Source organism: Cucumis melo, chromosome 3, assembly GCF_025177605.1.
Source record: "Cucumis melo cultivar AY chromosome 3, USDA_Cmelo_AY_1.0, whole genome shotgun sequence".
Classification (NCBI taxonomy): Eukaryota; Viridiplantae; Streptophyta; class Magnoliopsida; order Cucurbitales; family Cucurbitaceae; genus Cucumis; species Cucumis melo.
In genome coordinates this window covers 26,124,525-26,149,685 of record NC_066859.1, presented here as the reverse complement: position 1 = coordinate 26,149,685, position 25,161 = coordinate 26,124,525, and the positions used below count along the sequence as shown (strand labels likewise).

At 35.0% G+C, this 25,161-nt stretch overlaps 5 protein-coding genes across 10 annotated transcripts; 3 read left to right on the top strand and 2 right to left on the bottom strand.

The window, feature by feature from the left end:
* Positions 1 to 2,018: 2,018 nt before the first annotated feature.
* On the bottom strand, positions 2,019 to 4,711 carry LOC103488396 (uncharacterized). The gene is made up of 6 exons (XM_008447109.3): positions 4,226 to 4,711; positions 3,893 to 4,027; positions 3,695 to 3,773; positions 3,425 to 3,519; positions 2,557 to 2,724; positions 2,019 to 2,458 (listed from the first exon to the last, which is right to left on the bottom strand). The coding sequence occupies exons 1-6, from the start codon at positions 4,557 to 4,559 to the stop codon at positions 2,298 to 2,300; spliced, it is 972 nt and encodes a 323-aa protein (XP_008445331.2). The 5' UTR covers positions 4,560 to 4,711; the 3' UTR covers positions 2,019 to 2,297.
* Positions 4,712 to 5,096: 385 nt separating this feature from the next.
* LOC103488397 (uncharacterized) lies at positions 5,097 to 7,404 on the top strand. The gene is made up of 3 exons (XM_008447110.3): positions 5,097 to 5,360; positions 6,139 to 6,511; positions 6,605 to 7,404. Exons 1-3 carry the CDS (start codon positions 5,277 to 5,279, stop codon positions 7,132 to 7,134), a joined length of 987 nt encoding a protein of 328 aa, XP_008445332.2. The 5' UTR covers positions 5,097 to 5,276; the 3' UTR covers positions 7,135 to 7,404.
* Positions 7,405 to 7,712: 308 nt separating this feature from the next.
* On the bottom strand, positions 7,713 to 10,910 carry LOC103488398 (rac-like GTP-binding protein 5). Its single transcript, XM_008447111.3, has 7 exons — positions 10,361 to 10,910; positions 9,460 to 9,547; positions 9,251 to 9,360; positions 9,079 to 9,142; positions 8,463 to 8,527; positions 8,259 to 8,324; positions 7,713 to 8,163 (listed from the first exon to the last, which is right to left on the bottom strand). Exons 1-7 carry the CDS (start codon positions 10,457 to 10,459, stop codon positions 8,062 to 8,064), a joined length of 594 nt encoding a protein of 197 aa, XP_008445333.1. The 5' UTR covers positions 10,460 to 10,910; the 3' UTR covers positions 7,713 to 8,061.
* A 2,710-nt stretch (positions 10,911 to 13,620) lies between these two features.
* On the top strand, positions 13,621 to 17,811 carry LOC103488399 (uncharacterized). Of its 6 annotated transcripts, none has more exons than XM_008447115.3 (6): positions 13,621 to 13,825; positions 14,552 to 14,704; positions 16,809 to 16,849; positions 17,236 to 17,295; positions 17,381 to 17,437; positions 17,557 to 17,811. In XM_008447115.3, exons 2-6 carry the CDS (start codon positions 14,587 to 14,589, stop codon positions 17,629 to 17,631), a joined length of 351 nt encoding a protein of 116 aa, XP_008445337.1. In that variant the 5' UTR covers positions 13,621 to 13,825; positions 14,552 to 14,586; the 3' UTR covers positions 17,632 to 17,811. The 6 variants fall into 6 exon arrangements, with proteins under 6 accessions (XP_008445337.1, XP_008445334.1, XP_050938116.1 ...); XM_008447112.3 differs by having other exon boundaries at positions 13,639 to 14,053; XM_051082159.1 differs by having other exon boundaries at positions 13,696 to 14,053; positions 14,556 to 14,704.
* A 3,638-nt stretch (positions 17,812 to 21,449) lies between these two features.
* Positions 21,450 to 24,879, top strand: LOC103488401 (serine/arginine-rich splicing factor SC35-like). The gene is made up of 8 exons (XM_008447118.3): positions 21,450 to 21,670; positions 21,766 to 21,844; positions 21,921 to 22,000; positions 22,108 to 22,174; positions 22,259 to 22,330; positions 23,191 to 23,394; positions 24,215 to 24,386; positions 24,496 to 24,879. The coding sequence occupies exons 1-8, from the start codon at positions 21,595 to 21,597 to the stop codon at positions 24,499 to 24,501; spliced, it is 756 nt and encodes a 251-aa protein (XP_008445340.2). The 5' UTR covers positions 21,450 to 21,594; the 3' UTR covers positions 24,502 to 24,879.
* Positions 24,880 to 25,161: the final 282 nt, after the last annotated feature.

Sequence of the window (25,161 nt, the reverse complement as noted above, 5' to 3'; positions counted from 1 at the left end):
TGAATTCCTCCAATCTTTTATGAGTTTAAGATTGCAAATTTTCAATTCCTCAAGTGTTCAAAATCACAAAAATATATATATATATATATATATATATATATATATTCACGAAAGTTTATAGTAATTCTTTTTCTTAATAAGGGTACAATAGGCAATAATTGCCACTTGTAGTTCAAAAATCTAAATTCTCTCTATGCTAATAACTACTAAATACATATTTAAAGTAGTTTCAAGTTTCTTTCACAATTCAAAATTTGCTGTCTCTTGTGCTACCAAATTAACTCAACTTAGCATCTACATATGCTATCAAGTATATATATATATATATATATATATATATATATATATATATATTAAAAAAAAGAAAGTTGGCAATTTTTAAAAATGGAGGTTTTTACAATTATACTTCTTTAAAAGAATGATATTTTAATTTACAAATGGGAAGTGTTGATATTTTTCTGTACTTCTGCAAAAAGAAGTTTAGATCCTATCCATATATTCCTACTAGAATTTAAAAGTCCCCGAGTGGCATGTTTTAGAGTCTATGATGAATTGCCCATGTTCATACCCACGAGTAAAACAGATGACCAATTTAAAATGAAGTGAATCGACAACATCACAAAATAATTAAAAAGACAAAACTACATTGTGTACAAAGATAAAACTACAATTAGAACAAAGTATAAAACTTTCGAAGTACTAGAAATTTTCCCTATCAAACTTACCAAACATATTATATCTCACCCAAGAGTTGTAGATAAAATAAACCGTCAGGAGTTTGTATGAGGAGTTGGTTTAACTACCATCACTATGACAAAATATTTCCAGTAAATTAATGAACAAGACGTGCTTCTATTTTTCGGCAATATCTGTTATTTCGTTCAAATGGGCGGCATAAAGAAGAATGGTCTTAGTTTTTGAATATTCAGCCAATAAGAATTAGCATTGAGACAGTTATGAATTTGATAGACCCCAATAGTAAATGTGTATTCCCGCCGAAAGAAGATAGGGTGAGTAGGAGGGTTTGGAGGGCCCTCAGGGAATATTGTTAGTTAAGGGCCAGTAGTTGTTACTTGTTTGTTATCTAGAGAGTTTTTAAATAGAGAATTGAGGGGGTTAGAAAGGCATCTTTTGGATTATATTTGAGATAGACTCTGTTAGGAGTATTGTGGAGAACTCTTTCCCGGCTGTTTGACAAATAAAATTGAGGCGTAGGCCTATCAGAATTCCATTAGCTTTCCCTTACTTGATCCAACAACACAAATTTCAATTATTTCAATAACATCGAATGATCTTTCAAATTGGTCAAGACTCTTCAATTTAAAGGATTGGATAGCCAACAAGGACATTCTAATGCATTGTAGATGAATCCAAGACTTACTTAAAAACACGTGAAGTGGCAGTTTAATGGGAAAACTCCAGGTGACTACGGTGCAAGTGAAGAGAAATTTAGGTTGGATTTCAACCAGAAATTTTCTAGCCAATATATTCCCTACCTCATTGGTTCTTCTTTAGGCTGTTGGACTTGATATTTCACTTCATTTCGACCTAAATGGCAGCCTAATTTAGTAGTCATGACTCAAAACTGAGAGAGAGAATACTTCCTGAGCCAGAAGCCAGCACCATCTATCGAGCTTTTTATGAGCAACAACACAAATGAACAAGAGAGGATCATTTTTAAGGTTGTGATAACACCTGCCTTGGGAAATATGATAAACTTCTCCTCCGTGTGTCATGTTATCGATGAAAAGTTGGGAGTTGAATGGACAGAAACTTAGAGGTATGAGAAATACTAAAGTGGGGGAGTAAAGGTATACCATGGACTTAGAAATACTAAAGCTGTTCTAAACTATATGGCTATTTTTACTGGGATTTCTTCTGGGGCGTGCCTATGATTTATCCATACTCTTTGTCAACATTTAGGCTGTTATCAAACCTAAGTATATTATACTTGTTAGCCCTTACGAAACAGATCCATTGTAATAGTCTAGTCCTACTTTATGGAAAAGGACCAAAACTGATATTGAAACTGTAAAGAGATTCTGTAAGGTTGATCCTGTAAGGTTGTTACACCAAAATCAATACAGTAAACTACAATGATGCAACACCACCTTTAAGTACAAATTCAGGCTGGGTCTGAAAAAGGACAAGAGAAATTGCTATTTGCAACATGGATCTAGTGGATTATTCTCACAGATGCTATTGTGATCTAATGTTCTAAATGTTCGGATATTTTTCTATAACCTGGCAAGACATGGAGTAGTATTGAGTAACAAAAACTGTAGATGGTACTAACTTCAGGCATTGATCCTTGCAGACTCTCCCACCGCCTTCTCCATTCTAGTATACCATTCACCAACTCTTGTATGCTCAACCATATCTTTTCCAGATTGAAGGTGTCGGATTGGTCTCAAGACACCAAAGACAGCAAGATCAGCTAAGTTGGGATTTGCTCCACCTATCCAGAGACAGACATATCGTAAAATAGAACTGTTCTTCACAAATATCTTGAACTTTTTTGTAACTGAGCAGAATCATGAATGAAGTTAAGCATACCAAGAAACTGACGGTCTTTCAGTGCATCCACCCATGTTTCTGCAGCTCCATATAAGGCTTTGCGCTCATCAGTGATATTATGTTTCTCTTTCAATTTCTTGGAAACAAAATACATGGCTGTAGCCCCGCCATACTTTGCTATTATCCTTTGAGCAAAACTAAAATTCCCTGCACCATATTAAAATTATACAAACAAGTTAGGCACTCGAGAATATATTATATAATCCATTACTTGAAAAAAAAAAAGCAAACAAATAAATAAACTGCTGAAGATGCCTTCTTTTATAATATAAGAATAGGATAAAGTAAAGGGGGTTACAAAGTGAATAATAATGTACAGCATTAAGATTGGATTTGAAGAAAAATAAACTTAGCAGTTCGATGGCTGCCAACATATTTGATCACATTTTGAGCAAATTCTGAATCTATGCATATCCTATATACATCTCTAATGATAAGCCACATCAACCTGTTGCTGAACATAGCATTTTAGAGACGATTGCTCATCCATCCTTATATTTACTAATTTCAAATCTAGCTCTAGTTCTCGCACTTTAACTCTGCAACTGATGAGCACAAATAAATAGAATACATTTTGCTAATTTTACATCTAAATGAGCATAAACATTCAATCCCACTATCAAGAATCTCGAGCCATGCAAACAACTGTTCATGAGGTGAGATTTGTCTATTTCAGTGCAATAAGATAGTGAATTCTACTCTATAATTTAGGAACACCAGTTAATACATAATTAAATGTGACAAGACAAGATAATGAAGTCAGAAAACAAAGAATAAAAAAAATAGTAGAACGTGATAAAAAAAACTATGTGATAAAGCCATGTAAAATAGTTCATAGCTATCATACCATGTGTGGTTATGTAGTTGAAAGACTCAAGAGCCTCTTTGTAATTTCTGTATATGTTCGGCGACAAAACATGCACCAGGTGATTGTCCACCCACCTACACAACAAGACATCCTCATCCATCAGTCACAAATGCTACATAAAAATGTTGAAAGAAAAATTAGTCAGTCAGATTCTTTAGCAGGAAAAATGTTTGCCTCTAAAATCCAATGGCTCCAAAGAAAACTGCTAGAGGAAAAAGTACAGAAGTTCGATGTGTAAAAAATGTATACCCAAGCCACTTCTTTTCTTCTTCCAAGTTCGACGCGGAGTTCTCAGGATGAATTCTTTGGTGCAATTTATGAATTATATCTGTACAAGCAAAACAGGACAATTATCTAGAACTACTCTAATTGAAAACATTAGAACATGATAATATAACACACACACACAGAATCCATTTTTCCTAGTGCTTTCAGATTAGAATGAACCTGTAGAATCCACCATCTGTACACCATCAACCATCAGAATTGGCACCTTCTTGTACTCAGACCACTTAATCTCCTTTTTGAATATAGGATTCACCTCCACTACTTTATACGGGACGTTGTAATAGTCCAGAAATGCTGAGGGAAAAATAAATTTAACAGAAATTTTAAAAACCGAGAAGGAAATGAAGCAATAGAATTGCAACTTCACATCAAGAGTTCTAGCTTGCTTCATTCAATGTGAAAATTTTGTTTCTCATTAATTGTAATCCACCTTCCTAAAGTTGACAAAAATTTCATACTCTACAAATTCCTATACGATGTTAGGTTAATTACCCTTAACTTTATTGCAGAACGGGCAAGCTTCGTACTGATAGAGAACCACATCCTTGGGTACGAACGACGGACGCGGTGAGCCATTAACCAAATCTTCAGCCAAAGATGAAGAAGTCACAGAGACAAACCGAGCATTTCCAGCAACTTTCCGAACAGAAGAAGGATCATACGAACCAAATGGATTCGCTACTTGAGAGAAACACCTAATATTCGATCCAGTGCACGTTCTTAGCACCGCCGATTGACGGAGGAGCTGGCGGTAAGTGCTGGTAGTGGTGGTGGCATCACCACTTACAAGACGGCCGAGTAAATGAACTCCGTTAATCCTTCTCATGGCGACAAAGATCAGGGTGGAAGTAGGAACTTTCTTGCAAGGTTTTGCAAAGGGTTTTTGGTGGGAAAGGGAAATGCTAATTTCATACCAGCCGTTGATGTAAAAGACGGTGCACGGTATTACGATGGTCCGCTAACTCTTCGGAACTTTCTTACTTGCGTATGGGAACGCGTCAAACAAACCCGCTCCATGCAATTATATTTCCCAAAAAGCCCTTTTTAAAAAGGTTCAAATTTTCGTTTTCTATTTAAGAGAAAAATATTTATTTCAATAAAACTCATAATTTGCATCATTATTTCTTTTAATTTATAATTTTCTTAACTTTATTAGAATGGATTTTATATTAAAACTTAAACTATACCATCGAATATTTAAATATATAACTAGGTGATAATTGTTATTAATCAAAACATTATTAACAGCGTAAAAACTACGAATTTCCGCACCGAATTAAGAATGAGAAGGGTAAAATAGGTATTTCGAGTTTCAAGTCGGTAGAACGCGGCTATAAATAAAGGGCCTCCCCCATTGAGAGCCGCGTAAGAGGCAAATTAGGTTTTTCAATTTTCCGCCTCGACGAAAAATCCTTCGTTTGTTCCGCGCTAGGGTTTCCATCGCTAACACGTTTCTTCTGTTTTCGCAAATCTCGATTTCTTCTTCTCTTCTCTTTTTTCTTTCAAATCTTCGCCGCGAATCCCTTTCCATAGTAGACACACGATGTCTCGTTGCTTTCCTTACCCACCTCCTGGTTACGTGAGGAAGGTGGCTAGCACCGAGGCGGCCTTGATCGAATCGATTAAGGTTTGTTTCAGCTATTTAGTTGGTTTTCATGAATGTATGCTGGATTCAATTGTGTTATGATTCCAATTGATTGCGAGATCTTCCTGGGATTGTAACTTTTTGGATGGGGGTATATGTTATCTGTAGTCGGGAAACGGCTTTTCTTGAAAAAAAATTAGACGATTGGGGAAATTTTACATGTGGGTTTTCTTGTATCGATGGAGACTTAGGGCTGTAAGTTGTGTACCATAATGAATTTTTGGACTGTAGTTTCTAGTTTAGATCTTTGAGAGTTCAAGTGTATAGATTAGTGGATTAGGGTTCTGCTAGTTGCATGTCGTACTCTTCGTTCGTGGATCTTGTATGGATGTATTCCTTCTTTTAATATCAAAATAATTTAATGAAAGGTTAAACTTGAAATTTTTATAGATCGTTTATTCATCAAACTTCATAAGTTTCTAAATGCTTTTAAAAACCCAGGTTCTAAATGCTTTTTAAATCGTTTTCTACAAGTTTTAAATGGAATCGTTTTGCGGTTTCCTTAAGTTTGTTATTATGAACGCGCTTGTAACAAGTTCTCGTGGAGGTCTTTTTTCTTTTGATATCTCCAGGCATATGAATACATAATATGAATGTATGAGTTTGCTAGTTAGAATATATGTTTATCTGAATCCAGATAAAATATCTCCTTCAGAACACCCGTTTTGAAGGGTTGAATTATATTAGTTAGGGAATGGTTGATCTGTTTGGTGCTTCTGTCGTCTGCTCTTTTTGAACTGGTTATTCTGGTTCGTTATAGCTCCAATCTGAAAGACAGAGCAAGAATGATAGAAAGAATGAGAAACGTAGGCACAAGAAAGAGAAGTCGAAGGACAAGAAAGAGAGAAGTAAGGACAAGAAACACAAAAGCAAAGAACGTAAAGAACATAAGGAAAAGTCCTCTCATAGCCGGAGCTTGAATGATCAGAAACACAACAAATGCCTTAAAGAAGTCAAGGACCTTCTAGATGGAACCAAAGTTGAAGCAGAACAATTAGAAAGGAGTGGTCTCACTGAAGAGCATGGACAACCTGTATGGCCTCAAAGCCCTGCCTACTTGTCTGATGGAACTCAGATTGACCACAAGAGAAAAAGGGAAGCTGAATCACAGCCTGATGAAGGTTGTAAGCCTGGTGGGTTCTCTTTATGAGTAATAGGCCGTTTTATGAAATACGTTATAATAATGGCCACTTGAACAAAGCTAATATATTATCGATTATAAACAGGTAAAATCATCCGAATCAAACTGGCTTCGGCCCCTTCACTTAGCCGGCAAGAGGATTCAGCGGCTGGCAGCGAACAGATGTGTTCCACATCTGGTCGTTATAATTCTTTTGATCAAAAGACAGATGGAGACAGTCATGGATCAGTAGCCAATGCTGAAACAGCTGTCGCTGTTCATCCCACTTTGTCCAACCCAAAGATCGAACATCCCCCTTTGCATCCCATCGGGGACCGTAATTCTAAAAGTACAGTTGTGTCAGTACCTTCTCGCAAAAGAAGTTCAGCTGAATCTGCTTATGAGGCATTGTTCGAGAAGTGGGTAGCACCACCACTTCTGTTGGAGCAACAAACTGATGATGAGGAATGGCTCTTCGGAACCACAAGAAAGCAAGATGGACGAAGTACCATGGCCAACAACAACAATGCTTTCAGTACTGTTTCCAGCTGTGGTAGGAGTTCAAATCTGTGGCCGAGAGGACAATATCTCGTCGATGCTGATGTTTATTCATTGCCTTATACGATCCCATTTTGATTTTGGATTCTTACTTTGCAGAGTAATATGTACAGTACGCCAGTGGGAATAATAGTCTTCCTAGGTGTTATAATTGGTTTTAGAATCAAATATAATTGACGTTCAATTTTGTTCTCAATTTTGTTCTCAATTTTGTTCTCTGGTGGGTACTTGTTATGCCCTTCAGATGGATTGACTATTGAACAAACGACGAACATGTTGGAGAGGTTATGTAAATATGGAGTGCTAAGAGAGATGTTTATGACAAAATATAGTAGCTTTTTCCTCGAAGATCTATTAGATATCGAGTAACTTAGTTGAAGTTTGTCTCCATTTCATTACACTTCAATGTTTTCTGCAAACATCGGCTTATTAACTTATTGTATCTGTTTTCACCGTGAATTTTGATTTAACATGTAATTAAAGAAGTTCAATCGGAATCAAAAGTTGTTTTAGGGAATGCATCGAGTATTTAAACCACTTGAAGTTTGATTGTCCAATGTACTGATTTTAACAAAAACAAAACGAGGTTGAAAAAAGTAATCCATTGTTTCGTTTGAGTGTAGTTGAGAAGGCTAAGGCAATTAGGAGTCATAGACTTGATCATCACCATGTGAATGGAATTAGACAAAATATGTTACCAGTACTAACCATGTTCATGCCCAGGGAGCAGTTCGTTTTAGGTATCTCATTAATACATGAACAATTCAAACAGACAAATTGGGGTTAGCAATGTTGGTCATCACTAACAAACTGATTGCAAAATAAGAAACAAACATCATCACTGTTCTATTTGCATCTTGGAATGTCAGCTTGGGAGATATGATTTTGGTCCATCATTTGCCACTTCCTTGGGATGACATGGGATTGAAGATATGCTGAGAAAAAGGTGAGTACATATGAAGTCGTCGTTCCTTTGGCACGAGCAAAAGCATCATCCTTCTGCAATCATAAGATGGAACAGACATTCTGTGACTTCTTCTTCTTCTTCTTAGACTTTGGCGGCTGGAGCACCACTTTAATGGCTGCATCGAACACCCCTTTCACATTCTGCAACAATCCATCCAACGAGTTCCATGAATAAAACATATGCATAGATACGAGTAACAGGGGCTGTGCAAAACAAAAACAGATGGGTGCCATGCCTGCTGGGTTTTTGAACTACACTCGATGTATGCTGGAGCTCCGATAACTTTTCTCAACTCCTCACCCTACAGTTAAGAACAGAAAATCAGCCAAAAGAGTCTTTGTACATACACCAACGAATGTTTAGAGGCAGTCAGCCAAAAGAGTCTTTGTACATACACCAACGAATGTTTAGAGGCAGACGTAGATATAAAGCCATTTACCTGAACAGTGGAAATGGGCACTGCACCAGGGTGGTCTACAAAGAACTGCTTGTCATCCCGAAGATCTGAGAATGAAATATAATGAGATGGTTCTTGTCCTTGGAATTGCGATAATATCCTCATGAAAATCACAAGAAATGATTTCATTGTCCTTCTTTTATTTATCAAGAATATTACATCACATGTAAAGTGGAGGATTCAAACCTACGATTTAAGAAAGTAGTGATAGGTACTAACTAAGTAATGCTTATATTGGCAAACGCCAACATCTGATTGGTGTTGATAACGAAGTAATAGGGAAAGGTATAAAAGACTTGAAGATGATGCGACAGTAACTAGTAACTATATGCTATGAACTACTACTATAAACAAACGTCCGAAATGGACATTGGACAACACAAAAACAATTGAATCGCTTGTGGATGGAGGAACACATTTCAAAAAGCGGAGAAAATGATATTATGCCTGTTTTTCTAAGATTAACCCATTACTGCTACTGAATCGACTCACTACTCTTCCTGATCCATTGCTCTACTAAAGCACCAGATTAACCGCTTAAGTTTAACCCCTACGTGGAAATAGAAAGCTGACTTCAAAATGAATAAATAATTCTTACCAAGTTTAGTTCCAACGAGGACTATTGGAACACCAGGTGCATAATGTCTCAATTCAGGAATCCACTGCAGGAAAATGTAAACAAAAGGTCATCAGCAAAGGAATAATTTTTCTTTGTACAGTGCATATCTAGCGAGTTAGCAGAATAGTTGACTTCATCTACAGCTTGCTACCTTCTTGGCAACATTTTCATAGCTGGCCTTGCTTATGAGAGAGAAAGCAAGAATAAAAACATCAGCACCTCTGTAGCTCAGTGGTCTTAATCTATTGTAATCCTCTTGACCTGTTCAAAAGAGCAAATATAAGTTCAATCTATGCATAAAACGAAACTGACCAAGCTGGTTACTGGGTGGAGAAATTAGAACTCTCATCATTTGGTTACCAGCAGTATCCCATAGTCCTAGGTTGACCGTGCTTCCATCAACCACCACATTGGCACTGAAATTGTCAAAAACCGTAGGCACGTAGTCCTGCAAATTAGAAAGGTACATATATGCTGAGAATGGAAGTGCCTATGGAAGGTTAAAAGAGAGCAAAAGTTCCATTCATGGAGTAAACGCGAAAAAGATTCCAAGCTCGATATATATTTGTTCAATGTTTTGATAATATGTAAACTTAAAACAAAGCAAAGGTAAATAAACCCATCAAATAAGAGCCCGGAACCTCGAGATAACATATATAAGCATATGAGTGTGGAAGTATTCAATCAAACATGTAGTCTTGAACAAAGAGAAGGAAAACAATTCAAGTTCAAAGTTAAGGTCAAAGAAGAAGAAATGAATTGATGTCTTCGAGGATAATCAGAGGATTCCAATTGATGAGATTGTCTCCTAGCGTGTGACTTTAAAGGGTGCATTACTATTATTATCCAAAAGCGCACATCTCATCACAAATTCAACTACACAAGCTCCAACCACAGGTAAGAACACGCCGAAAAATTTCACATTCCAAATCAATGGAGTAAAATAACATTTCATCATCATCATCATCCAATCTTACTCAAACTTTCAAAATGTATACACACAAGAATCTTCAAAAAAAAAGAAAAGAACCCAGAAATTGAACCCTTCGTTTTGCTCCCACTAAAATCATTTCATGGAGAACTAGAAAAAAGGAAAGGAGATTGTTCTTGATAGGAGACCATCATTATTTCTCCTTCTTCCCAGGATTCTTCCACAAGATCCATTAAAACCCTCAAACAAAAAGCGAAAAAGAATGATCTTTATCGAAAATAAGAACAAACCCAGAACCCCAAAATGGAAGAAAAACAGAAGAAAACTCACCGTGGGAAAGGTGTTACTCGTATATGAAATCAACATACAGGTTTTACCCACAGCCCCATCACCAACCGTTACGCACTTTATAAACCTGGACGCACTCATTTCGAAGCACCAGATCTGAACCCCAGAAACAACAATGCGTAATAACTCGAAATGGGTATTGTTTAGAATAGATTGTTCATGAGGGACAGCAAGAGAAAGAAGAAAAAAAAAGAAAGAGGAAATAAGAAAATCAAGAGAAACCCATGAAAGGGTAATGTTGGGGGATCTGAATTGTTGAAAGTGGAGAGAGATCCCAAATTGCAGGAGCAGAGAGGGAAAGAGAGAGGGAAAATGGGGGTTAGAAAGAGAAAGAAGAGAGAGATGAAAGATGGGGTTAATTTTGAAAAGAAGGAAAGAAATGAAATGCGGTTGAAGCGCTCGCCGGCCTTCCCCACCTTCTGCCAGCTATACCACTTCTTCTTCTTCGTTCTACCACAAAATACTCACTCCTTTTTCTTTTTTATTCAATTTTACAAAATTTCTCCTTTTTCTTCTTTACTCCATAATTATTTTGGTTGATATACTTTAACCACCAAGTTTCATGTGACTAATTTTCAGTCTTCTATCAAATTCAACACAACTCATTTCCAATTTCAAATACAATTATACATTATCCAACCATTTATTTAAATTGACATCCCTTTAAATATAACTTTACTATATTGTTTTTGTAAATACCGTAATGGTAACATATTAAAACAAGAACAAGTACACATTTTCTACTCAAAAATTTTCAAATCGAAAATTGGATGCAACAAAAAGAGAATACTTTTGTCTCCACATTACTAAACACCTTCTTTAAATTAACATCAAACTCGTAAGATGATATATTTCAGTCAAGAAATTTAATTTATCTTCAAAAAAGAAAAGTATTATGATTATTGTGTTATAGTTATTTAGTATTGTTATCATCGTTGTTGTGAGAGTAATGGAACGTGGGCAGCAACATTCTCGAGGTCGTAGAATAGAGACAGACGTGCCTAACTCTACCACTATTCCATACTTTACATTTTTTATATTCATTTTCTCTTTCCTTTTTATTTTTTTATTTTTTTTTTTTTTTTTGTTTTTCTATCCAATACAAAACCCAATCCTTAACCCTTTTTTTTTTCTTTTCACTTTAAAGAAATACAAAATATGCATTAATTTTTGTGCAATATATTCTTTTATGTTTTAAAGTTACAACTTGTAAGGAAATATAATATTAATTTAACCAACCAGTAATCCTTCGTAAAAATCACTTTAATTAATGATTGAGTTATTTTATCAGGGATTGTGTTTAACTAAAGAGTTACTTATTTGTAAAAAAGCAAAAAGCTATTAATTAATAAGTGGCCAAACTTTTCTATTTTATATATATATATATATAATACAACTGGAGTTGGTTTTCGAACCAGGACCGAAGACAAATTGGTTGTTAATTGGTTAATTAATCGATTTAGGACTTTGAAATTTAATTTCAAATGTTGTTGGTTTAGATTTTTCACAAACCCTGCATCGATTGAAAAATCCTCTCTATCTTTTATTAACTGTCTTCGAATTGAAACATTTTACTTGAAGTAACAGAAAATGTATCAAATAGAAAAAGAATATAATTTAGGGATAGAGATATGGGTGAAAAATATAATGTAGGGATAAAGATAGAGAGGATAAAAAAGGGTATCATGTGAATGTAGAGAAAAAGAGAGGGAGAGAAAGGGAATGGAATGAATAATGAAATGAGGAAAAATGAAAGTAATCCCCACTGATTGCGGGAATCACTCACGAGATTCACTAACGCCGCTTCCAAATTCAAAATCCTTTCCCCTCCACATCTCTATTTAAATATTATCCTTTTTAAAATTACAATTGTTCTTTTTTTTTTTTCTTTTTCTTTTTTATTTCTATTTTCAGTCTCTAGATTTGCCTTTTTCTTAATTTTCTTTTTTTAAATGTTTGGTTTTTTCTTGTTTTTTTTTCTTTTTTTTTTTTTTTTTTTTTGATTTCCATGTAAAGCCAAACACAAATGGACGTGATTATAATAATAATAATAATAATAATAATAATAATTTGAATTTCATTCAAAATATTGTTATTTTACTTTCACTTGACGAAGCTCTCTTTCGTTGTTTTATGTTTTTTTCTTTCCAATAAAAAAAAATATATTTTTTATGCCTTTTCAAAAACAACTAAGTATTCAAACCGTTTACAAAATATATCAAAATTCAACAATTTTTGAGTCACTTTGAGTTGTTTCTTCATATAGTTTGGCTCTAGATTTTTAATTTAATTTTCTCGTGTTCTTGACTTTTTATTTGATATAACGAGATTTCATCTAAAAACCAATTGACAATTAAATGAATAACTTATCTATTTTATAAGAAGTATAGTTTTTTGCACATGAAATTCTCAACATGCCTCTCAAAATGGTGCGTCTTTGGGTTCACTAGTCTTGGACAAAATATTAGTTTGGGTTGAATGAGCTTTGATGCAAATAAAAACCAAACCCAAAATCTTGGGGAAAATAGAATTTTCTTTCATCCATTTTCATAATTAACTTCTTAGCGTAGATCAACTCAAATTTCAACCATTGTTTTTCTCTTTTAAAGAAAAAAAAAATAAACTTTTTCTGCTATAAACAAAGAGAACTATGATCAAGTCTGAACACTAGTTAGTATTAGATAAAGCATCAATCACTATTCCACGAGTATTGAAAACATATATTCTTAAAAGATTGAGACTAAATTTTATAGAAATTGGATATCGAAACCTATGATAATTTTAGAAAATTGAGTCGACAAACGATTGATAGGATGTAAACTTTCAAACTCCTATAAATTTGACATAATTTCAACCCAAGTAATTATAATTGGTAGTAATTTTATAAATAATAATAAAATGTATAACAATAATTTTACAAGTATAGCGAAGTCGACTCTTATAATCTATTAGTAATAGACATCTATTAAATAAAATGTTGTCATATATGTTAATGCTTTAAATCTAAATATCATATTGGAAACTAACGTATTTTTTAAAATTAAAAAATCAAAAGTATAATTGCAAATTCTACTGTATTTTTTAATAGAACAATTGGAAGGCGAAGAATGTAAACCTCGTATCTCTAATATGATAGGTTAAATCAATTAGTACTAGATTAAGGTCGCTTTGACCAAACTCATATTGTATTGTTTAGTAGAACAATTGAAAGAAGAAAAAAAAGTATTTTAACTATCTATGTACTATGGTTTGATTAGGCCCAACCCTATTTAATGGCATATTCGAAAATAATGTAAAACTAAATTCTTTTTTTTAAAAAAAAAAAAAGAAAAAGAAAAAGAAAAGCAAAACCCTATTTTCACCTTCTAGCCCCACGCCTGTTGCCGGCTCGTCACCCGCCTCCGCCGCCGCTCGTTACTGAATCTCGCCCCGACAAGTTGTCTCTAGGTAAAACAGCAAACCGTTCATCGTTTCTCTTCCATCAATGATCGATTGAGCTTGGTTGCCATAATTTTGAATGGAATCGAAATTCTGATTTCCGACGGTTGGCTTTCGTCCGGTTCCAATTTCCGCGCGTTTAGATGAATATCCACACATTCTAGCGGTCGGTTCGTTCCATATTTTCATTTTCGAACCGGACCGAACCTGTTCGCAGTCCTGCTCCTTGACCTTGAGGTTTGTAGCTTCCAAAACCCAAAACCCAGGATGAAACTATCTTGTCTTCATTGTTCTGCTTCAGCAAGTTTTCTATAAGGTTGATCATTGATCCATATCTCCGCCCATCTCAGCTCTCTTTGGCTAACTTTTCGACAAGAACTCTGTGAAATCTCTTTCTCGGGCTTCATTAATTTTAGCAAAAATATTTAACTATAGATGATAACTGGGATAGTTTGAGGTTATCGAACGGATCAAATTGAGCTTTCTACTTGTTATATTTCGGATATCTGAATGACCCATCTTAGTTGTTCTTTTGATACATTATGTTCGAAATTTGAGAATTGACTGGTTCTAGATGAAGCTCCAATTTCTCTTATTGTTTATCCAAATCCCCTTTTTGCTATTACAATTCTACCATCCTTTTAGCCTCAACTTTCCTGTCTTTATTTGTTGTACTTGAACTTCTTATGATTATTCTAACACCCCCCCCCCCCTCTTTTTTGTGGACTTTGTTAGTTAGGAAGCTATTGGGGAAGCAGCAAGGACCACTCATGGCTTATTCCCGTGGACACGACTTCTTGTTTTGCAATTTGTGTGGAACCATGTTGTCGTTCTGCTCAACGAAATATGTTGAGTGCCCTTTGTGCAAGTCTAAGCGAAGTGCAAAAGGTGGCCATAAACATTGGATTTAAGCTTATTGCATTGTAGTTATTTACTTTTATTTTTTTGTTTTGGATAATTTAAACACTCCAACACTCATTACGTATGTGAATAAGTTTTTAATCCGGTATATCTTGCTACAAGTAAACTTTGTTTTTATCTGATTGAATTGTGGTTTGGTTCATTTTTCCTTCGAGTTTATCTGAGTAAAATGTGAAAAACACGTCTATTTTTCCATTTCCTATCTTGAGTTTCTGTTTTTCTTTTTAATATTTATACTAGAATAAACTGTGTCTGGGTTGTGAGTTGGTTGTTCTTAATCTATCACCTTAAATTTTTTTAAGAAAACTTCTTGTAGATAGGAGAGTAAGAGTTTCTATCTGGGAATTTGCAGCATCTTCTGCTTTGAGTGTTCAGCTTTGAAAACATGGTTTCTCATGCAACATTAGTGTTCATCTGTTCAACAGGAGTAGTTCACAGGATTTTTATTTGAGAAGGTTACCGCTGCGCTGATTGCTTATGCATTTTGTTTGAATCAAATCATAGATAAGTTGACTATCATTATTTTGATGAAAAGCTAGCTTCCATTAGGATGGGTGATTGTATTTATATATATATATATATAAACCCTTCTCAAATAGGACACAAAGAAGCTTCCCTTGATGTGGCCAAACCTTTCATTTAGTTTTGCTATTCGGAAAAGAACCAAGAAGTCCACAGACGAGAGTCATCCTTTAGTTCATATTATCATCCTCTGCCATCACATTACCCCTAAGGATTGAGTATAATTTGGAACGATACGGCAAAAGCCGAGGAAATTTTGAGATGATTTTAGAGAGGATAGTTTTGAACCTATTTTCAAACATTTATCAAGAATTTTGTAAGAGCCCATAGCTAGGGAACTTGTGGGTCTATTGCCTTTCACTTCCTTGCCGTCATCTGTAGCCATGAAGGCAGTATTAATCTTGGAAAATTCACATCGAGAATTCATTTCTTAAAGAAGCCTAGATGTTGACATGGTATCATGCTTGAGGGTATCCCAGGTTTTTGTGAAAAATTCTAAGGAAAAACAATCTGGATCCTTAGCTTGCTTGGCCTTGACGAAGACTAGAAATAGCCGTTGGAACTTTATAAATTAAAGCCTACAGGAGTAGAGAACCGGCTGAATTCCAACACAGACCATTGAAGATTATGTCGTCCTCTCAGCTTAGTCCGGTAGATTGCTGGGGTTTTGACTACTGGAACCTTTACTTCAGATGGCAACTGACTGATGTAGGTGAATGCATTTGCTGAGTTGTTCATTATTTGGAAAGGTTTTTTTTGAACTAGCAGGATGGACCTTGGAAAATTTGATTCGATTTCTTCTGAAACCTATTTTCCTACTATGGATGACTTTTGTAATTTTTCCTTTAAAAGTGCAATAGGGGAAAAGAGATACCCCGAGAAGGTTAAATTCTCTGTTTGGGACGTTGATCTTTCAGATGCCCTCCCTCTCTCTCACTCAGTTATTTAACTAATCAGTTTGCTTCCTTTTACAGATAAGAACTAACTGAACCTGTATCGTCGGTATAGAAATTAACATAAATAATGCTTAGCAAGACTTCTGCTCATCCCCTGATACACTATAGTTCTTGGTAGTATTACACCTAAGATGTGTAACATATTGGGAGTGGCTAATCATAAAGCTCATCCATAACTATAAGAATACCTGGACGGAAAAAACAGGTCTTATTTATGAATAAAATTGAATATCTCACTACTACATTACATGATGAAAGGACTGAACTAACCGTTAGTGCATGTGGAACCAAATTCTAACTACTAACAGCTGAGCAAAAACTGTAACATATCAAACTCATTTAAATTTTCAGGCTGGTTACTCGTCTTATTCAAGGGCCCAAGTGCCATCACGATTTCCCTCAATGTCATTCAATTATAAATCTTGAAATTGATGTTCTGAAGGGTGTATACCAAATTATTTTAGAAGTTGATGGTATGCTTTCATGAATGGAGATATTGAAGTTGAGCAAATGCAATTGAGAAACTACTGTTTTAATATTTTATGCACTCTTTTATTTGGCATCTCTAACCGAATTCTCATGGCTTATTTCAGAGATCAACGGTAGAGAAATAAGTTACACAGTTACTGCTGAGGTATGCCTTTTGAATCATAAGCACTATCCCCATGCTTTCTAGGTCTAAGGCACAGTATCCTTTCTGCAACACGCCTTTAGCAATGCTTTTTAAACTTTAGCATTCTCTTATAATTTCTGCTACTTTTATGATGCTTGCTAGGATTGTTTCTGGGTTTTTGTGGATTGTGAGAAGGGCTTAAACAAGCTATCTGTAATAGTTCTCTAGGTCCAGGCAAATCAATAAACCAGACCCTGGAAATTCTTATTGGGTAGAACATCTGGAACCGTGAAAATTTTTAGTATTAGCAAATGTCTATATGATGTAATATTCATATGATGCTCCCTTCTATTCGGTTGTCGGATATCAAAGAAATGTTTGATTTTGAAATCCTCGTGGCATTGCAGGAAATTAGAAAGCAGTTGGGAATTTCACTAATTGGTGAAGAGAAAATGCAGCTAGCAAAGGTAGTAGGAGAAAATAAGTTGTATGGTATTCGATTTTGCTTGAGATATGTAGTCCACTAATATGAAGCTGTGTGATGTTTGACAGGAAAGGAGAAGGTGTGAAAAATGTGGAAATGATGAAGCTTGGTTTGAGAGCAGACAGGTACACTTTACAAACATTAACAAAACTAGAATTGTGGGTTATTTAGGGTTTATTTCTGTCTCTTTTTTTTTCCATTAGAAAGAGTCATAAGTTTGAGTGTGGTTTGAATAAAAATGCAGATGAGATCGGCTGATGAAGGGCAGACCACATTTTATACCTGCACTAAATGCCATCATCAGACTAGAGAGAATTGATCTTCCATGCAATTTTTTCTAGGATGTCAGTGTTTTCATCCTTGGATTAGTTGGGTGGTTCCATTGGAATCCAAAAGCTTTAACATGATGAATTATGTTATTAAACAATTAAACTCGATCTTCAATGGGATGATTTACTCTATATGAGAATATGACGAAGTAGCAAAATTCGTTGATTGATTTGGTTTGGTAGTAATTTTGTTTCTAGTTTTGGTAGTATTCTAAGAATATGACCTAAGTAGCAAAATATGACGAGATTCGCTCCATCAACCTTTCAGATTTGAATTTGAGGGCCTAACTTAAGGGGGAAAGAGACTTAGGAGCCCTTCCTCTCCAATGTTGGCCTGGATAAGATGAGTTTGAGAAGAAATCCAATTTGTCTGTTGAGAAACTATGATTTAGGTCGATGGTTTTCTATTAAAAAAAACATGATTTTTTTCATAAAGTTTTACAAATCTTTTTATTAATTAATTAAGACTTAAAAATGCGTGCATGGTCAAGAATTTTATTAGTTTCGCAAGAGCATTTTTTTAAATTACAAATTTAGATTTAGGCGTGGCCAACGGATTTTGAAAGTAAAATAAGGAAGTATGGAGTTGTGAACTTCGCTTTTTGTTCAAAATAAGAAAGTAAAACTTCGCTTGTTGTTCAGTTTAAGAAGTTAGTGAAATTTACCCACTTAAAAAAACATCAATTTTATATTCCGATCTCAGTTTTTACACTTGGCTCCAATATTTACTAGTCAGACCTCTCAACCCATGCTTTCTCGATACTTTACTCTAAATTGTTGCGCACGCAACAATATGACCAAGTTAATAGCATTTTAAAAGTCAAAGTTGAGAGACTACCGTGACCATTTTTAACATACAAACCCTAATGTATTTAACCATATTCTTTGTTGAATTACAAACCCTAATGAATCTAAAAGGTTACAACTTACAAGTAGAGACTTTCAGGTTTTGGTTTGTTCACCTCCCATTTCAAAAAACCAAGGTGGTGATCGCGAGAAACACACAAAGAAATACCCTTTCAATATTAAACCATAAACCTTCTTCATCGGAGGCGCAATAGTCGCCTGAGATTGTCAGTGGCGCCGGCGTCTACTCCGGCGCCCTCCACGTTACAACCAACCACCTTCCGTCTCAGAGAGAATTTCGGAAGCGGAACGCTACTCGGCGGCGGCGATTGGCTGCATGCCGACCCCGAAAACTCAATTTCCGCTGCCGTCTCCCAACTTCGGGTACTTTTGCACATCGGCGCCGACGGCCGTAATCCTAGAACTCTCCATAAATCTTTAGGAACGTGGCACGGCTCCGGCCCCAGTCTATTGGTGGAATCAATGATCACTAATTCCACCGTCGATTTCGCCGCTGGTGGACCCCTACTTCGTTTTATTGGCTTTGATTTCTTTGGGTTAAGAGATTGGTCTCTGAATTTCACACACTTTTGGCGAAAGAAGGACGTGGCTCCGGTTTCCGAAGGGGGAAGTGGACGGCGGGGCAAAGGGAGAAGTGGCGGTTGCTGGTGGTGGCGGCGGCCGTTATATGGGATTCCCCGCAGAGGGAAGTTAAGAAGACCGGCGTGAACGGTGGCCGGAGAGAAATTTTGAGGATTAAAACTGCGAGATTGATCAGCAGAAAATGGAATCAAAACTACCTCCATTGCTGCACTTTACAAATATCTGAACCTGAAAAAATCAACAAAAATCAAAACGCTGCAGTTAAAGGGAAAAGGAAAACAGAGTCCCAATCGAAACAAAAAGATAGACTATCGTAAAGAAATTCGTATGAATTTGAACAAAAAAAAAGAGGGTTTTTCTTTTTGAAAAACAGAAATTAACACAACCCAGAATCAATAGAAGAGTTAGAAAAATGTATATGTTTGATTGATCCAAAGAATGGATGATGGGGTTTATCAGCAACCCATTTACAGAGGAATTGTTAGCTATTAGGTAAGAAGAATTTTAATGGGTTTTTGGTTTTGGATTGATCACTTTATAGAGCTTTGTTGTTTTGTTGAATGGTAACGGCTACTTTTCTTTTTAATCATTTTAATTTGGAGATATTTTCAGTTCTTTATTTACAATTCTCTTTTTATTATGGGAAAATGGGGAATTTACCGACAAGGTTTTGAAGAGCCACCGTCTTGGACGGTTGCCGTCCTTTTGATTTTGACCGTTGGTTATAGCCGTTGGACCCAATCTAACCGTTGATTTCATCTCTTCATCGTACTCCACTTTTTTCCCAAATACTTATTTTATATGACGTAGTCCCAACCCATTTATTTATTTACATTCTCCAAAACAAAATAATTTGGTTCCACCAACCTAAATTGTTCAAAAATAATAATTCACTCTTTATCGTAAGAATTGTATGCTTTTTTTTATTAGTTACTTTTACAAAGGAATTAAAACTTCGATTTTAGGTTCGTTGTTCTCTTTCGATTTGTATTTCTTTCTTTCGTTCTCTCACCAACTCTTTGGAGGTGTAAGTGAGGATTGCATATTAGAAAAGATGTTTTATATTCCTAATTTTAGAAACTAAAGTCGATCCCATTTTGGTTCAATGTTTTGAGTTATCAAAATGAAAATTTTTCATGTTTATTCAACAAAATAAAGATGTTACTTTAGTATACGTGAGGCACGTACAGGAAAAGCTATATAATATGGAATAATGCAGTGGAGGAAGGAGTTTGTATTATGAAGAAACATATTCTAACTCAATGATAATGTCTACAACATCTTCGTCATTGGATTGGTTTGATCTAACTCGATCTTGGAAAGTGAAGACATGAGCTCAACCCAATTCCTAGCCTCTAAAAGCTTGAGACATTGTCTGAGATCAAACTAGGCGAAAGCCTCAAAGAAAAAAAATACTAGAATTTTAGTGTCTAATCTCTCGAGATGCACCAAAAAAACTCAAACACAATTGATGAGTAAGAAAATGTTATTTTTTAACCATCACCAACTTCAATCTCTTGATCAAGAGTGGTTATTTCAATGATTTTAAAAAGAAGATGCCAATTTTGTAAAACGAAAACGAGAGTACGGTATCTATGACAATTTTTCGTATAAATATAATTGTAAGGATTATATAGGACAAAAATGAATTAAATACCTTTTCCATCTCAAATTTTATAGAAAGTTTCATTCTTCCAGTTTTAATCTCATATTCAAGGTAATGTGTTAAATGTTTAGAACGAAAACTTATACAAATGACAATATATCGTTCAAGTCTAAAAATGATTTATTTTGGTAAATATTGTTAAATTTAGTGATGTAGATTTTAGAAAAAAGAGTGTTTAACTATACATGTATTTTTGTTTGATAAAGTTATTGACATAGATTTTAGAGAAAGGAGTGGTAAACTATCGATATATATTTTTGTTTGATAAAGTTAGTGAGGTAGATTTTAGAGAAATGAATGGTTAACTATCACATATATTTTTGTTTAATGTCTAATTGTATTAGATGCAAGTGAACATATTTAATGTAGGATATCATTAAGAAAGCAATAAATAAGAAACATGAAACATTAAACAGTTATCAAATACATTTTATATTTCTGTTTTTTTTTTAAAAAGCAAGAAACAAAAACAGTTATGAAACACATCTCTGTTTGTTATTCTAAAAAAAACAGAAAATAAGAAACAGAAAACGAAAAATAAGAAACATGAAATGAAAACGTTATCAAACGTGTTACGGACCAAATTAGTTTTAGAACTTAAATAAAAAAAAAAGGCATAGAAATAGACAAACTAAACTCGAAATCGATTGTAAAAGCTAAGGACCGTTCGTAAATTTTAGTTAAAGTTAAGGACTTTCGAAGAAATAAACAAAAATTGTTAGAATCTCATTCTTCCACCAGAGACCTAGTTGAGGTTCAGCTCTGAATCCGCCGCCGTTGTTGTTACTGGTCACCACTCTCTCCATCGCCGAATCCATTAGCAGCTGCGGTGAGAAAAATGTCGCACTTTGGAAGATCCGGTCCTCCCGATATCAGAGATACCTACTCTCTCCTCGTCCTCAACATCACTTTCCGTATCTCCAACCCCATTTCTTCTCTTATCTTCAAACTTCATCTCTTTTTCTCTGTCTTTTTCCTTAATTTCTTCCCTTCTACTCTTGTTTTGCAGGTACTACAGCCGATGATCTCTACCCCCTTTTCGATAAGTATGGAAAGGTCGTCGATGTCTTCATCCCCCGAGACCGCAGGTTTTTTTTTAATGTTCTTTTTCATGTGTTTTCATGAATTGGGGTGTGTATTTGGTTGATGGGTGTTTGTTTTTAGGACTGGGGATTCGCGAGGATTTGCGTTTGTTCGATATAAGTATGCGGATGAAGCACAGAAGGCAATTGATAAGCTTGATGGTCAGCTTCAGTTCGAACGAAAACTCACATTAAGCTTGAGCTTTTTCAATTTAACTTTGCTGCTGTTTTTATGGGAAATCAATTTGGGTTTCTACTTTCCTATCTAGGACGAATGTTGGATGGCAGAGAAATTATGGTTCAATTTGCTAAGTATGGTCCTAATGCTGAGAAAATGTGAGTTTATGAGAAATTGTTTTAAATGGTTTTGTATGTAATTTGTCGCCCATGTTTTGATTTTTGAGTTTTGGGTTTTTTCAGTCGTAAAGGGAGAGTAATGGAGTCATCTTCGAAGACAAGGGGAAGGTCAAGAAGCCGCAGTCCACGTTCAAGGTGAGAGTTATTGTCTAAATGCACACGAACTCGTATCAGAGTTCTGGTGAAGAATTTTATATTTTCTTGACGTAATTGAACTACCCTCATGTAACTGTGAATCCAAACAAAAATTCGATCTACTCTTCTGCATAGTCATTTAGGGCGAGAGAGGCAATGCTATCCTCGCTGGTTATGAATTCTATTTCCTTGGTAGTTCATTTAGGATGATGACTTGCGTCCATTTTTCTGCTTTAGATTTAGCTATGTGTATTGATTATTAGGCAAGGATATGGTTTCTCTTGATATTGCATAAACAATTGAATTGTTAGAAACAGATGCATTTTGCAAAATGTACAAACTATAAGGATATGATTTGTAACTATTCCTTCATTTAACGTCTGATGCATAAAGAAGTTATGAAATACCAATGCTGCATACTGCAATTAAGTAATTCTACGAAGTCCTTTTCTTTTTTTCTTGAGTTGGTTCATAAATGTAATCGCTTCTGGCCTCGCCTTGTTATTTTACCAGCCAAGTGGTTATACAACACACGGTCATGTTTCATGAATCCATGCCTTAGATTTTGTGGATTGCAGATAAGATATAAACAAAAGGAGTGAAGAAATTGAGATGGTCTGTTGCTTGAAGCAATATATTGAAAATACGAAGTCATGCTGCTTTTTTCTTTCTTTGGGTTTTTTTTTCTGAACTTGTATTTGATTAACTGGTTTTGACAAAAAAATTATGAGATAAGGAACAAGTGGTTAATAAGACTTGTTTTAAATGAAATTTCTTATCATTACAGGCAGTTGATTGTAATCTCATTGTTGCAAGCTGGTTATTCTACCCTTCTCTTATGGATTGCAAAAACATTTCAGGCACCGTGATGACTATAGGGATAGGGATTACAGGAGAAGAAGCCGCAGTAGAAGCCGTGAGAGATATGATCGTGATAGGCCCCACAGAAGTGAGAGAGAGCGCTATCGCAGTAGGAGTCGTAGTGCTAGTCCTGACCGTAGTAAAGATCGCCGGAGGGGAAGAGATGATGATGAACGGCGTAGTGCTAGCCACTCTGATAGAAGGTACATAAATACATTCATAATTTTGTTACTCTTTTGTGGGATAGTCTTAAGCCCTTGGTAATGCTTGCCAATCCATTAGTTGTTTCGGGTGGCTAAATATCTCAGCCCATAATTTTCTTAAGAATAACAACATTAGTTCTTCAAAGTAGGCTTTTGAGACTAAAACTAAGTAAATGCCATCTTATTCCACAAGTAGCTTAAAGAAACACTTTTGACTTTTTGGTCCCTGAACTTCCGTAGAAGTAACGATTTAGTCCACATGCTATCAAATTTGTTACAATATGTTTCTTGAACTTTTAGCATATGAAAGTTATTTGTCAACTTTTATTACACGACGACTTATAGTTGACAAATTTGATCTTTAATCGGTTCTAAATTTCATCGAACCTTTATAATGTTTTTCTTCTGGATAAGGACAAAAGTGTAACCAACTGTAATATACATGGACTAAATTGTTACTTATTATATAGTTCAAGGACTAAAATGGTTACAGATCTGAATATGCGTAAACTAAACAAAAATTGGGGACTAAATGCTTGGCTGAAAAATGAAAAACTGTTTCTGAAAATATTTTTCATTTAACTTGACAGAAATCTCACATTGCCATGAACCCAGCAAGGTCCTCATAACTTCACATAAATCTCATATTTATCATATTTCTTGTTTTTAGCAATCACATTTTTTATTTAACTTCACAAAAATCTCAGATTGCCACGAACCTAGCCAAGTTCTCCTAATTATTTATTGTTATTATTATTATTTTTTCTTTTTTCTGGTGGGTCTGTATTCTAATTGGAAATGGATTCTATATTGATTTCAGCATGTCGCCCACCCGACATTCCCCCGATACTCAGAGAAGCATATCTCCACGTAGGACACCACCATCTAGGGGTAGAAGCGACAATGAACGCTCACCAAAGGGAGATAATGGCTCACCAGATGATAAACCAGTTGATTCGCGTAGTCCATCTCCGGCTAGATCCGATGCTGATGTGAGTTAAACCTACCATGCTTACTATTACTTGCTGCCAGTGATCTTATTATAAAAAGAAAAAAGGAAAATTCTGTTCTGTCTAGTGATAAGCAAAAATATACTTGCAGGAGTGATCATATACATGCCATTGGAGATAGTTTATGGAGCTAAGACATTGGATCTTAGAAATTGTCTTGAGGATATTTATAATGGAAACAAGCATGGCATCCCATGGAGGGATATTTTGCACAATTGTATCTGCCTTTTTGTACAAGGACTGATTGGATATCAAGATAGACATGTAGGATTCTTCTCCTAATTAGTTTATGAGTTTTCTTTTTCTTTTTCTTTTTCTTTTTTAGAATTCAAAGTAGTATCTTTGTACTATTTTACTTGCAAAATATGAGTCTTCTGAGTTTGATTTTTACGTCCTTAGATGTATAATGATTATGAATTGATTTTGCACTGTATCGTCTTTTTGGATCCCTATTCTATTCATCCCATATTTTGTAGTTTTTTTCTTCTTCTTTTTACCATGATGGTTTTGATACAATAATACTGAATGAAGTTGGTATCATTCTGTTTTGTGCATAGTAATTTCCGATTTGGCTTGCTGGTAGAAATAAAATCTATCACGATATATTGCAATCTATCACTAATAGAGAGTGATATTTTGCTATATTTATAGTTAGTAGTTTTGTCATCTAAAACTATTATTCTAATTTATTTTTAAAATACATGTAATTAAAAACACAACAGTACTTATAAAATGAATAGTTAATTAAACCATCACG